General features: G+C 43.2%; 1 protein-coding gene across 7 annotated transcripts in view; it reads left to right on the top strand.

Moving 5' to 3' along the window:
* The window catches only part of LOC307078113 (microtubule-associated serine/threonine-protein kinase 3-like), a 119,042-nt gene that overhangs the window by 72,668 nt on the left and 30,718 nt on the right, over positions 1-15,656 (top strand). For all 7 annotated transcript variants that reach the window (XM_079739729.1, XM_079739728.1, XM_079739730.1 and 4 more), the window contains 3 exons: positions 186-394; positions 1,751-1,889; positions 2,193-2,325. In XM_079739729.1, the coding sequence (XP_079595855.1) occupies positions 186-394; positions 1,751-1,889; positions 2,193-2,325 (481 nt within the window). The remainder of the gene's footprint in view (positions 1-185; positions 395-1,750; positions 1,890-2,192; positions 2,326-15,656) is intronic.

Here is a 15,656-nt window from a genome sequence, read left to right as displayed (position 1 = left end):
TAAGGAATAGGGATAGGATTTCCTGAATATTCTACCTAGATATACCAGGATCACCAAAGAACAATTAGTATGTGATATTTTCAAAACCTGTGGCTATTTGTTACCTGCCTCCCTTGACCCCCTTGACATTGTTTAAAAAACCAAAATTCCTTGAACATGATTCCTGTCTGGTCTGTTGCTCCTAGGGCCGTGTACCTGGTCCGGCACAAGGAGACCAGGCAGCGCTTTGCCATGAAGAAGATCAACCGGCAGAACCTGGTGCTGAGGAACCAGATCCAGCAGGCCTTTGTGGAGCGAGACATCCTGACCTTTGCTGAGAACCCCTTCGTGGTGTCCATGTTCTGCTCCTTTGAGACCAGGAGACACCTCTGTATGGTCATGGAGTATGTGGAAGGTACTGTGAACAACTGTGAGGCTCTAGTTTCATACCAGGGGTTGGGTTCGGGGCGTGGCATTGACGTGTAGTAAGACTTAGGGTGCACTCACGCTAGGCAAAGTTGCACTGTACCCTACTCAAGTACAATTGGGGAGGGGGATCAGTAAAGTGTGACACTTTACTGACTTTGTTGCTTATTTGGACCCGTTCTACAGCCCTATCTCACTAGGCCATCTGTACCGTGCTCAAGTACGTTTACCTCCTAAAGTCTAGATCGCCATCCGTAGTCAAGTACAGTTCAATTCCGTGGCCTGACTACACTTCAGAGAGGTGTGCTCAGGCCAAGCAGGCGTTTAATCCCTGAGGTAAATTGCCTGCTTGAGGTACTCGGCTCCGTGGTTCTGGGGGGGGTCTCCAGAGAGAGACAACGCAGCGATATGATCATGAGCAGTTCTAACTGGGGAGAAAGTGAAATCCGCAAACTGCTGATCATGTGAGAAGTAGTCGTATTGAACTAAGACGTTGAAAGATGGTGCGATCTACGAGAGAGACGCAGAGGAACTGTCCTTAGTTCCTCTGCGTCTCCGGGATACAAAATAAGTGGTCAGAAAAATAAAGAATATGTGGGCGTTTTTGCACTTGTAAATAGTAAACCGTGTTTGTAGCCTACACTCAGATGTGAACTTATTCTTGCATGCGGGTGTCTTCAATCATAAAACAATAAAAACATTTGGGAGTATGCAAATTATTTTAAAGAGGACTCGACTTTGCATAGCCCCACCTTCACCAGTGAACAAAGAAAGCCTGCGCCTTGAAGAATGGGGGATTTTTGATCAAACACTCAACTTCGCTATTGCACCAACGTGAACCTACTCATGAACCGCTTGCCGCCATGTTTATTGTTTAATTGCGTAGAAGGGTCGCATGAACTATACGTCATCGACCTCAGGTTGCGTATCCGTGCGTGTGCGCGTGTCGGCTCATTAGCATCTGTACCGTGGCCTGAGCACACCTCTCTGAAGTGTAGTCAGGCCACGGAATTGAACTGTACTTGACTACGGATGGCGATCTAGACTTTAGGAGGTAAACGTACTTGAGCACGGTACAGATGGCCTAGTGTGAGTGTGCCCTTATAGTCATTTGATTCTAATGTTATATGCAAATGGCCCCTCAGGAACGTAATGGGTAATTAGATATGGGCAATTCTTTTCTATTATGTCTTTTTGACAATTTTATCTAACGTAACTGAGTTAACTTTATTGGTTGGAAGCCATACACTTTTTGTCTGGATGTGAAACCCGCAGCCTCACAATGTCCACTGTAAGAGAGAATGAAAACATGGTTCATGTTGTTTGTCTGGCTGCTTGTTTGTAGGTGGGGACTGTGCTAACCTTCTGAAGAACATGGGTCCTCTACCCGTGGAAATGACCCGCATGTACTTTGCCGAGACGGTGTTGGCCCTGGAGTACCTCCACAACTATGGCATTGTACACCGGGACCTCAAACCCGACAAGTGAGTGTGTCCCTGTTTCAGAGGCTTTCCCTCCACACGCAGTATTAGTCGGTACTCCTACAGTGGCGATGGAAATACTTAATTTATCCCGGATGGGATATTCAGTTATAGCAACAAAAAGTTGACGTTACTCAGTGCTACTGTGCTTGCTCTAGAGCAAATAATAAAATAATACTGCTGCTATTAGTCCCTATAGAGTTAGATATTTTCCTCTTATGTTTTTTGACCTTGGTGCCTCCCACATTCTTGTTTCTCAACCTTTTTAATCTAAATCCTTATCCCCTCCTCTACCTCTCCCTCCAGTCTGTTAATCACGTCCATGGGCCACATCAAGCTGACAGACTTTGGCCTGTCTAAGATCGGCCTGATGAACCTGACCACCAACCTGTATGAGGGACACATGGAGAAGGACACCAGGGAGTTCATAGACAAACAGGTGGGTCCTTGACTTGGTGGAGTTTATCCTTGTCTCTTGGGAGTCTTGGAGGGTCCGAGGGATGTATGATCGGCTTGTGAAACCCTTTGAGACTCAATATTCTAATAAAGATTTAATCTGTTAAACTCAAAGTGACGTGACATCCAGACATGGGCGTTAGTTTGGTTTGAAATGTGCTGGGGACAGAGACGCATTCGGAAGTGCATTTTCAGAAGTGCTGGGTACAATGAGGATGCACTCTTTTTTCTCTCTTTAGTGCCGGCAATGAAAGGTTCTGAAAGACGGCATACCCATGTAGCTCATTACTAAGGAATAAAATGTATACAAAATATTAGGGGTGCAACGGATCACAAAACTCACGGTTCGGATCGTGTCACGGTTTTTGAGTCACGGGTCGGATCATTTTCGGATCAACAACAATAAAAAAGATAACAAGACAAATGTGACTTTAAATAATTCTTCAAATGTGTAAAAACTACATAAAGTGAAAAATTAGGCAATAATCCTATTTCCTTTAAACATAGTCAATATTTAAAAGAATTGCAACCTAAGGCATTATTCCTTCTTTTTAACATCGATAGTAAATAATCCTGAATTAAATTCAGGATGTCTGCATTGCCTGGGGAGAGTTTAGAGTCTACACTCCCCCCAGGCAATGCAGACATCCTCATCTTTTTTTTCATCAAGTATGGTAGCGAAATACAGTTTCTGTCGTATTTTATTTGGCATTTTGTAAATCCGTTGATTTCTGTTGGAAGACTCATTGCTCATTGCAAGGGGGGTTGGTTGTAGTCTTTTCGCTCGGTTCTAGCCCTACTGTTGATACGGAGAACCAAGCGAAAAGACTACAACCAAACATAAACATTTCCGCTTCTGGTTTCCGTTTCAATGGGATTTACGGAACGCCAAATAAAACATGACAGAAACTGTATTTCGCTACGCTACTTGATGATGTTGTAAATACCGGAATAGTCCTTTAAACATGCGATGATCACGTGAACGCACAACTCTTTTTTTTTTATCAGCCGATCCGCGGATCACTTGCGTCCCGAACCGTGGGGGTTGATCCGTACGGATCACGGGTAACCCGTGAACCGTTGCACCACTACAAAATATGTCTGGCACGTTTTATGAAGAAAACGTTTCCAAAAAGAATAGGACATATGAACCACTATGTTCTCCTCCATGTATCCAATGTTGACAACGTGACATGACATGGCTAAGCTAACAACATAAACAAGAGGAGCTAGGAAAGGAAATCAACTGCGTGTTTAAGTTCAGAAGGGCCCCGACGGGGAGTAGGGTCTATCTGCGTCCCGCAAGACGGAGGCGTAACTTGTAGTAGGCGTAGCTTGAAGTAGGAGGAGGCATGTCTTGTACTTTTCTAAATCTTGGTCCACGCGAGATCTTCCTCTTTTCGCGATAAAAAAGTCTTGTAAATCTGTAAATTATTTTCTTAAGTGCATATGACTCAGGGATGTCAGTTTTACGTAAGCCAGTAAGGCTATGATTAAGCTAATCAAGAGCATATTTTTAAATGAGCGGGTCGGGTGCATTATTTTTATATAAGGCCTAATATTTGAGGTCCGAGTTGCGGTAATTTATGTACCCGCTCACCACTGCTACATTATATTTTACTTTAAGATTTAGGGCATTTAGCAGACGCTTTTATCCAAAGCGACTTACAATAAGTGCATTTGTTACAATAAGTACATTTGTCATAAGAACTGCTACATACTGATCACTTCCGCGATTTAGAAAAGTACTAGACATGCCTCCTACTTCCGCGATTTAGAAAAGTACAAGACACGCCTCCTACTACAAGCTACGCCTACTACAAGTCATGGCTCCGTCTTGCAGGACGCAGATGATACTACTGCCGACAGGGCGAACAGGACACCGACGCGCAGTAAAGGTGTCTTCCTTCGCCCTGAAGGGCTTATTTTCGTTAATGACCGGCGACGTTCTATACATTATCCCACTTATTACACGGCTACATGCCAAAACGAAAAAAATAACTTTACATGGTGTGTCTTTTTACAATTTATTTGTTACCAGCATTCGTAGCGTTGATCAAGCAGAGAAATAGTCCGCCAAAGACGTTGACGTCGCTTAGCAACTGAAGACGCTGGGGTTGAAAAGTTACCAGACTACTTCAGGAGTGATACCAAAGACGTCATTAGAGGCAAGAAGTCCTTTGTTTTCCTTGACAGCTGTCAATTATACTTAGCAATGTTGAATTATCAAATATTATTCACCGCCGGAGGTTGTGAAGAGCGAAAAGTTTGGCATGTCAGAATTTTTTGGGGAATCGCATGACGTATCCATTGTTGACATGAGGGAAACCCACGAACAGCTGGGAGTAGGGTCCAGCTGCAGCCGCGGAGAACAACACCCTGGCGTGACAACAACAACCTAGGCGCGACGGAAGTACTCTGGTGTGACGGAAGTGATTTATTTTTTAAACCTTTTTTACACACCGCTATTAGAAACCAAAGATCAACCATAGAAGTGAGACTGTCAATATGCTTAAAATATTGAGTAATATTCATGTTAAAGCCGTGCCGTGGTTTATTTACTTTTCGCCAAATTCGAATATAATAATACCGTGCCCTTTTTGAAAAAATTGCTGCACTTCGTTCATGGAAGTAAGTGAGAGTTAACATGAATATTACTCAATATATTAAGCATATTGACAGTCTCACAAATACATCACTTCTGTCACACCAGAGTACTTCCGTCGCGCCTGGGTTGTTGTTGTCACGCCAGGGTGTTGTTCTCGGGGGCTGCAGCTGGATACTATTGACAGCTGGAGCTCATGCGCAGTGTTTACCAACTGACTTCACTGCACTACGTTGAGTGCACAGTAACTACTACAAAAATGAATACGATCAATAGCAAGAAGAAGAATGCTAATAAAGAAAACGAGAGAAAATGGAACAACATAATGGAGACAACTTTGGTGGAAATGTGGCAGCAACGTCCCTGTATTTTCGACGTGTCCACAAAGGAGTTCCACGATATGGTGAAGGGTATGGAAAGCCAAGAAGGCCATAATCCGGCCCTAGAATGGCGCGGTAAAAGGGCTAAACCGGCCGGTTTAAACGCTCTAAGCCGCGGCTTAGACACATTCAGCCGCGGACGATTAGCCGCTTTTGCATACCTAATAGCCGCGGCTATTAGGTATGCAAAACGAGCCCCTCCCTCTTTTTTACGTGACCACTACGTTTGAGAAATGCCAGACTAAAGTAATGCATTGTCGAGAGCTGCAGTGCCTGCCATGTTATGCCGTAACATAAAGCTGTGTTGACTTTACTAGTTTCTCTGCAGTATTATACACTAGGGTTAGGGTACCACCACTAGCTAGTGGAAAATACATTTGGGTCTAGTACAGTGTTATATTTTTATATGTTAGGCTATATATTGAGATGGCAGTGTGCGAAATACCCGTCAATATTCGGGGATGTCCTCATCGCCAGATTGTTGCGCAGCACCGAACTAAATGTTCTCAATATGCAGTAGCCTAGGCCATAACATTACAATATTTCATGGATGCAAGCCAGCATGATAGCCTACATGACCACACACACACACACACACACACACACACACACACACACACTTAAAACACACTCGTAAAGCAACACTGACATAGGAGCCTGCATTGGCTAAATTTGTTGGGATGCACGTTATTTTATAACAGGGAGAGGCAAAGTTGTGCATTACAATGCAAACACGACAATAATTGGCACCATTCTTTCGCACTCAGAAGAACAATGAACTGAATAAATGCCAGGTAGGCCTGTATAGCATATCGGAGACGGGCACACAATCAGTGCACTTGCAAATGAGAGCCTGCAGTATGACCGATCTTGTGACATTATTTAACCATCCATCTACAGCTAATACAATCAGACAGATACATCATTGAACACATACACAAAGCCCACAACAAGCCAAACATCACCACGGCAGGTGCGCTCTCTCTCGCACAATCACGCAATCACTCAAACTACTCCAAGGCTAGGCTGTTTCACTAAGACCACAACCAACCACGACTAACCCTGCAGTAGGCCTACCTATGCACAACAATCAGTTCTATACATTGCGTCTTTCTTCTGTTTGGCGCACATGGCTAATGTGCACACTCGCACAGGACTGGCTGGCTCTGCTTGCCAAAAAAATAAAACATAGCCTATTTGTGAATAAATGTTTTAAATTCTGAATACTGGACATGGTGAGCTTTAATTGTAAAACATATCGAAAATAGATTTTTTTTTTCATTTGCCAATTATCAAACTATTTATTTAGATTCACGGAGACGGGCACACATTTATTCAGTTCATTATTATATACTGCAGGCTCTCATTTGCAAGTGCACTGATTGTGTGCCCGTCTCCAATATGCTATATACCTAGCATTTATTCAGTTCATTGTTCTTCTGAGTGCGCAAGAATGGTGCCAATTATTGTCGTGTTTGCATTGTAATGCACAACTTTGCCTCTCCCTGTTATAAAATAACGTGCTTCCCAACAACTTTAGCCAATGCAGGCTCCTATGTCAGTCTTGCTTTACGAGTGTGTTTTAAGTGTGTGCGTGTGTGTGTGTATGTGTTGTCATGTAGGCTATCATGCTGGCTTGCATCCATGAAATATTGTAATGTTATGGCTTAGGCTACTGCATATTGAGAACATTTAGATCGGTGTTGCGCAACAATCTGGAGATGAGGACATCCCCGAATATTGACGGGTATTTCGCACACTGCCATCTCAGTATATAGCCTAACATATACAAATATAACACTGTACTAGACCCAAATGTATTTTCCACTGGCTAGTGGTGGTCAATACATTGTAGTGTATTATACTGTAGAGAAACTAGTAAAGTCAACACAGCTTTATGTTACGGCGTAACATGGCAGGATTCCGGCCGGCATCCAGCCTGTTTAGCCCTTTTACCGCGCCATTCTAGGGCCGGATTATGGCCTTCTTGGCTGCCTGGCGAGAAATAGCCGACGCTGTTGACCTACCTGGTAGGAGCCAACAGCTGTTGACGTGCTAATAGCAGTACCGTACCGTGGGATTTAAGTCAGGGCCTTCAGTATCGAACTCCTCCAACGGCCAACCCCCAAACACTCAGACATGCACCCAAATTTCATATTAGGTGCCAATACAGCCACAATATGCGCTACTGCATAGCATCTACAACAAGACAGTTGATCTTCAGCAACAACAACAGCGCACACGCACACCACTTTGCATTACCGCAGAGCTAGAGTAATGCAGCATCACCATCAGATCTTTCCTTATGTCACTCCGCAACCAGATTGCACATCACACACATGACACAAAAACAAGTGTTCACAGTTATTGTTATTTTCACCGGATGCTTTCGCAACTTCAACAGATTCAATAAAGTAGCCTATAGCGACAATATTACAAGTACAACGCCAGTTCATTAACAAAAATGAAAGTAAAACTGCAAAGTAAAACTCACCCATCACCCATGGCCTGATGCTTTAAAGCTGCCTTGGTGAAGCTGTTAAGACTGCTAAATCCGGCGCTGTTCCATGTCCCCTCACTGATGTAGAACAGCAAACACGGCGAGTAGAATAGGTTATTCTGAACGGTGCTAGCCGTTGGCCAGTCATAGCGGCTGTAGTTGCACTCTGTAAAGTGCCGCACAAAGCCTTTACCGGCCTGGGTCAGCCCATCAGGCTTCGGTGTAGGTCTTCCTCTTGAAATTAAATCTGTCTTCTCTCCAAACGATCGCCTTTAAAAAGGCAAACGAAGGAGATCAGAAACAGGATCGCTAGGTGCTGTGAAGGCGGTGGCCATGGTAGTTCACTATCAACTCTGTACCGCCAACGATTCGAAATTCGCTGATGACATCACCGGGGGCCAGCGCCGGCATATTGCTGGGCCCTGGGGTCGTTCTATTACTACACATCAACATTTGATTGGCTGATTACACACGTCAGTCAAATTTATTATCCAATGGGAGGTGGCAGCTTCAGCGAAAGGGTAGCAATGCTTTTAGTGCCAGCCCCGCCGGTTCATGTGACCTAGTTGTGATGTGTTATTCAGCTAAGCTCAGCCTTACAAAAAAAAAACGGTTTTCCTTCTGGAATTATGTTGTAAGTACTGAAAAAAATATGGAATTAAGATGCGGTCAGACACAAATTAAAGTAATTTTGAAAAAAAATAATATATATATATTATTTAGATCTTGACAGGGCCAGCAGAGAAGGCCCTGCTGGCCCTGACGGCCCACAACTGGCTAATAGCTATCATAACCTATCATAAACCTCAAACCGCCAGCATACAGTGGGGCAAAAAAGTATTTAGTCAGCCACCAATTGTGCAAGTTCTCCCACTTAAAAAGACGAGAGAGGCCTGTAATTTTCATCATAGGTAAACCTCAGCTATGAGAGACAAAATGAAAAAAAAATCCAGAAAATCACATTGTCTGATTTTTTAAGAATTTATTTGCAAATTACGGTGGAAAATAAGTATTTGGTCACCTACAAACCAGCAAGATTTCTGGCTGTCACAGACCTGTAACTTCTTCTTCTTTAAGAGGCTGTTTACCTGTATTAATGGCACATGTTTGAACTCCTTATCAGTATAAAAGACACCTGTCCACAACCTCAAACAGTCACACTCCAAACTCCACTATTGCCAAGACCAAAGAGCTGTCAAAGGACACCAGAAACACAATTGTAGACCTGCACCAGGCTGGGAAGTCTGAATCTGCAATAGGTAAGCAGCTTGGTGTGAAGAAATCAACTGTGGGAGCAATTATTAGGAAATGGAATACATACAAGACCACTGATAATCTCCCTCGATCTGGGGCTCCACGCAAGATCTCATCCTGTGGGGTCAAAATGATCACAAGAACGGTGAACAAAAATCCCAGAACCACACGGGGGAACCTAGTGAATGACCTCCAGAGAGCTGGGACCAAAGTAACAAAGGCTACCATCACTAACACACTACGCCGCCAGGGACTCAAATCCTGCAGTGCCAGACGTGTCCCCCTGCTAAAGCCAGTGCATGTCCGGGCCCATTTGAAGATTGCTAGAGAGCATTTGGATGATCCAGAACAGGATTGGGAGAATGTCATATGGTCAGATGAAACCAAAATAGAACTTTTTGGTAAAAACTCAACTCGTCGTGTTTGGAGGAGAAAGAATGCTGAGTTGCATCCAAAGAACACCATACCTACAGTGAATCATGGGGGTGGAAACATCATGCTTTGGGGCTGTTTTTCTGCCAAGGGACCAGGACGTCTGATCCGTGTGACGCAAAGAATGAATGGGGCCATGTATCGTGAGATTTTGAGTGAAAACCTCCTTCCATCAGCAAGGGCACTGATGATGAAACGTGGCTGGGTCTTTCAGCATGACACTGACCCCAAACACACCACCCGGGCAACGAAGGAGTGGCTTCGTAAGAAGCATTTCAAGGTCCTGGAGTGGCCTAGCCAGTCTCCAGATCTCAACCCCATAGAAAATCTTTGGAGGGAGTTGAAAGTCTGTGTTGCCCAGCGAAGGCCCAAAAACATCACTGCTCTAGAGGAGATCTGCATGGAGGAATGGGCCAAAATACCAGCAGCAGTGTGTGAAAACCTTGTAAAGACTTACAGAAAACGTTTGACATCTGTCATTGCCAACAAAGGGCATGTAACAAAGTATTGAGATGACCTTTTGTTATTGACCAAATACTTATTTTCCACCATAATTTGCAAATAAATTCTTTAAAAATCAGACAATGTGATTTTCTAGATTTTTTTTTTTCATTTTGTCTCTCATAGCTGAGGTATACCTATGATGAAAATTACAGGCCTCTCTCATCTTTTTAAGTGGGAGAACTTGCACAATTGGTGGCTGACTAAATACTTTTTTGCCCCACTGTAATTCCTAGTGCTAGGTACTCGGGATCCATTGTTGACGCTCTGTTGCTAGGCTACGTGTTTGCTGCGGGTGCTTTGTATCGCTCATGTTACGCGCAACGTAACTACTGTGAGGAGTTGCTGCATGAGCAGATATAAAGGGTTAGAACTACTGGAACCTTTATGACAAAAATGTAAAAATCATTTATGTCAGTTCTAAACCTTAGATTTTCTAAATATCTTGCAAGTCTTCCAACGAGACAAGGCCCAATTTCCTGGCTCTGTGATCGTATAGTGTGACATGTTAAATCGGGGAGGAATATCTGAGAATCGTGTAGTCTGAACCAGCCAGTCCAGCTCTACTCTTGGTTACAGCCGCCAGTCCCCGCCCAGATCCAACTCACTCATACAACTCGGGAGCACAAGTTCAAGTAGCCTCTAGCTCTGCAGTGGACGGCAACCCTAAGCACGCGTGCCACCACTGGCACGGGGCAGCATAATCATTGGCACACTTAAAAAAAATTAAAAAAAAAGATTTAATTTTTATTTTATTATTATTATTATTTAAAAAAATCACAGGACAATGCGGCAGCATAATCATTACTACCGATCTTTTTTGCACTTTATTCTGTTTTGGGCATTTCCTCCCAGTGCAAATATGTTTAAATTAGTTACAGAAATCAGTGGTCTGAAATCGGATCAATTAATAATTTTTTAACCTAAGTTGTGAGTAATAGAGAAGAAAATATTTAAAATATTGTTGCAAGTGGCCTTTATGCATCGCCTTCACATGGTTTTGCAAAGCTGTACATGTCTTAAAGATATTGATGTGGATGGTTCCAACATTCTCTTATATTCTCGTTTTTTACATTTCTCAATTTTTCTGCAAATATGTTTTTGAATGAGTTTCTGAAAGTGGTGTTTTAAGATGGGACATATGTAATTATAATTTGTATGCCAATATTGCAAATACAACAACCAAAAGAACATTTAAAATGTTGACGCATGATTGTGGACTATATGGAAATAGTAAAATTCCAGGTCTTCTGGAAATGTTTTAGGTCGCTGTGTCATAATTCAGCTTAATTTTTAAGATGTTGTTGCTTAAAGCTAGGGTGGGTAATTTTTTTACTGTAAAAATTTGGCAAAACTGTCATAATAGCCAGTCAGCTATATGTAGGTGAAGTGCTCTGAGAATATCTGCCCATTACTTTGCTCTCCCCTGCCTCTATGTGCCGCCCCCAAAAATTGCCACCGCTCATGTACACTTGACCAATCAGAGCGAGGCTTTGATTCTCCGTTCATATTGTCTGTGGGACAGTCCGTTCACCTTGGCAACGACGTTGGTGCGTCCCTGCGTGAGCGTTCACGAGCCTAGCAGTCTGACAGTTTTGCACTACTACGGCGACAACAAATGAATAGCAATGTCTTCATCAACGGCCCCTAAATTTCCCATTCCCCGGATACCAACAACTAACACAGCTAAGACAGCGAAAAAAAGAGGAAAGACACTTGTTGAAAGGACAGCTACAAAATGGGAGGCGGAGAGAGCTCGAAATAAAACCAGAGTAAACATTGGCGTGGCTTATGAGCGATGGAGAGAGTTACGTGACCTGAGAAACGTAAAATCGGACGCTGAGATGGCTACATTTCTTATAGACAGGTAAGGAATAGTGATATCTCTCCATGGTATATTGTGAAGAATATGTAAAGTGTTGGCTGGTATGGGTTTTTACTAGGCAGAGCCACGATAACTGTTACATTACGGTTCTGTAATGTAACCGTTTCAATACGGTTCCGTAGGATGTCTTGCATCGGCCCATGGTTCTTTTCCGGTCCGTTGTATGTGTTAGTTATGGTCACACTAACCTGTAGGAATAACACAGAGATTGTGATCACACGTCGCCTAGGCCTCAACGCAACTGTGGATAATGTCCGAGTCACGTTTGTGTAAAAGCTACTTTGACACAACTGCCAAGATTAGCACAGCGAGGGAAGTGTAGCATATGATATTCCATGTATTGTTATAACATTGTTGCAAGCTAGCAGCAGCCTTGCACTAATGTTTAATTACCTCGAAATCTGACATGGTGTTTCGTCTTCCTATCAATGTAACTGAATTCACTTGAACGCGCATAACTGACGTTCGGAGGGAGGAGCTACAGCAGGTAGAGCGTGGCAGGGAGGGACCAGAGAGAACACAACGGAATCTCAACGGCTGTTTTCTCCAAAATTACCCACCCTAGCTTTAACGCACACTCATTAACGAGAAAATGTAAAACTGGCACTGCAAGTTGAAAAGGTTGCTGACCCCTGCTCTAGACCCAGAGAGCCGGTGATTGACTGACGTCCGAGAGGGGGTTAAGCTTCTCGGACACCTATTGTATAACGCAGTGGCGGGCCGTGCATTTCACACCTAGGCCTTCACTGGTGTCCTACATCAGTGGTTCTCAACTGGTGGGTCGTGACCCAAAAGTGGGTCGCAGACCCGTTCTGGATGGGTCGCGGACAGCTGGTCAAAAAAAGTAAATAATATTTCATGCGCATCTGATGTTTGAAAAATTATTTATTTTGAAAGGCACGCGTCAGCCACGTGCAGCCGCCTAGGCGCGGTAGCCACGGTAACTGCCATTTGATTGAAGCTCACTTTAAGTTTGTGTTTGTGCGATGGCGAAGCGTAAATATAACCCGGTGTATTTAAAATGCGGATTTTCGTTCATTGAGGATAATAAGGGACAGAAACCCCAGTGTGTTATATGTAGTGAAGTGCTTGCAAATGAGAGCATGAAACCATCAAAACTGAAGCGCCTTTTGGATACTAAACATCCTGCATGTAAAGACAAGCAGCTGGAGGTTTTTCAAAGACACCTCCAGAAGCTGAGGACTTCACAGAAGTGTCTGACAGCGTCTTGCTCCAAACAAGAGGAAGCTCTCCGTGCCTCTTACCACGTGGCTCACCGTATTGCAAAGGTGAAGAAACCCCACACAATAGGCGAAGAGCTTATTTTACCTGCAGCCATGGATATGGTGAGAGAGGTGCTGGGTCAATCAGCAGCAGACTGAAAATTATACCGCTGTCCAATGATACTTTAGCTCGACGTACTCAGGACATGTCTGGTAATATTAAAGAACAGACCACAGCCCGTGTCCAAGCAAGCCCCTATTATGCCCTGCAGATGGACGAATCCACTGATATAGTGCACCATGGATATGGAGCCGGTGTTACGCCGAATTCTGCAACCCACCGAAAAGTGTGACCCCAGGGGGAGCTGTTGCATATTTTCTGCAATATGCACGAGTTTGAAGCGTAGACAGGCATGACAAAAACACATAAATAAAACATTAGATCTCCCCCAACCAATTACCTTTTTACTAAAGGTGCTTAATTAATACATTTGTTTTGATTTGATTAGCATTTTATAGACCCATACAATGATAAGGCGTTCAGTACGGTCCTTCACCGTTGCTTCTTTACCCATAAAAAGCTACAGTCAGTGTTAAATTAAGCTGATTTACCTTTGAGCATTTCCTATTATAGTCTACTGTGTAAAACACTGTTTAGAATTAATGTTAGTATCAAGAAAAGAAGGACCCACCGGTGGGGGGAGATCTTTATGTTTTTGTTTTGCATTTTGCAGAAAATGTGCAACAGCGCCCCCTGGGGTCACACTTTTCGGTGGGTCGCAGAATTCGGTGTAACACCGCTGCTCGACGAAGCCATGAAAGATGTAATCAAAGTCGTGAACCACATAAAACGGAGTGCAAAAAACAGCCGCTGCTACTCAAAGCTGTTGTCAAAGATTTGGGCTCCGAGCACATGCAAGTGTTGTATCACTCAGAAGTCCGCTGGCTATCGCGGGGTAAGGTGTTATCACGTTTTTATGAACTTAAAACAGAAATCGCCACCTTCCTCAGAGAATAACTCCCCATATGCTGAACTGTTTGACAACGAAATCTGGCTGGCACGAGTTGCATATCTTGCTGATGTGTTTGAGCACCTCAACGCATTAAGCGTGTCTATGCAAGGAAGAAGACACACTATTTTTGAACAATCCGACAAAATCGCTGCATTCAAGAAAAAAATCACACTGTGGGTAAATCATTTATCCAAAGACAGACTGTACATGTTTCCCAATGCTTGCCATGAAGTACAGCAGCTGGACACCGCGGCCAAAAGTGACTTGAAAAAAACCCTCAGTGCGCATCTTACTAAACTTCAAGCTTTAACCACTTACTAAACTTCAAGTTTGACCACTACTCCCCTGAGAAATACAGAGATAATAATGCTTGGATACGCGACCCCTTCCGCATCGACATGGAAAGCATCACGTTGCCGAGCAACGAAGAGCATCAGCTGGTGGAGCTGTCATGTGACCAGACGATGAAAAAGATTTGGCGAGGTAGCCCTTTCCCACTTCTGGTGCAGCGATGTGATGAGTGAGTATCCATCCCTCGCGACTCTTGCAGTCAAAACGCTCCTACCATTCAGCACAACCTCTCTGTGTGAAAGTGGCTTTCCCACCTTGTTGCAGCTCACGTCAAAGCAGATAAACAGACTGGACAATGAGCATGATCTGAGGGTAGCTCTGTCTACTGTCCTCCCAGACTTTGAAACTCTCATTAAGAATAAACCACATGCCCAGCTGTCTCACTGACTTCCCCAAATGACAGGTTAGGTGAACAGATCTTGTTTTGTAGATCTTTAATTGTTTTTGATATTTATCATATTATAATTTTTGTCCATGCAGTTGTAATGGTCCTCCTAAGTTCCTTATTATTTCTGAATAGGCCTACATAGAAGTGAAATATATAATTGTGTGGCCTTAATTACTTTGTGCACTTTTGATTATTTTATTCACTTGTCATGGTACTCCTCAGTTTCTCATTAATGTGGCATGCAGTGAAAAGGCCTTGTTTGTTTTGTGGGTCTTTATTTTGTGCAATTTGATATTCACTTTTGTCTGCATGCTGTTGCATGGTCCTCCTCAAGTTCTTCTGAATGTGCTTTGAATGCAGAGATAGAAGTCAAATATCTCATTTTGTTGGTCTCCATTTTGTTACTTCATGTTTGATACTTATTTCATTCACTTCTGTACGCAGTTGTCATGGTTCTCTGGTGCTCTGAAATGTACTTTGTTCAATAAAAACATGTATATTTATGTTAAAGACTTGAGTTTTCAAAGCCTTTAAAAAAATACATTTGCTTGGTTTTAAGGACTATAAAAGTGGGTCACAACTTAATGACCATGGGAAATGTGGGTCCCAGAGTGAGACCAATTGAGAACCCCTGTCCTACATGAACTAATCCACCTCTTAATGCCATCATTATGACTCCACTGCTATAGAAACCGTCAATATTACACAGAAATGCAGTATAACAGGGCGTTGCATCACAGACAGTTATCTCATGTAGCAAGAAAGAATGCCATTACTAAAGC

Source organism: Pollachius pollachius (genome assembly GCF_949987615.1).
Source record: "Pollachius pollachius genome assembly, chromosome: 7".
Classification (NCBI taxonomy): domain Eukaryota; kingdom Metazoa; phylum Chordata; class Actinopteri; order Gadiformes; family Gadidae; genus Pollachius; species Pollachius pollachius.
The sequence above is the reverse complement of the archived record's forward strand: the minus strand, read 5'-3'. Positions and strand labels throughout refer to the sequence as shown.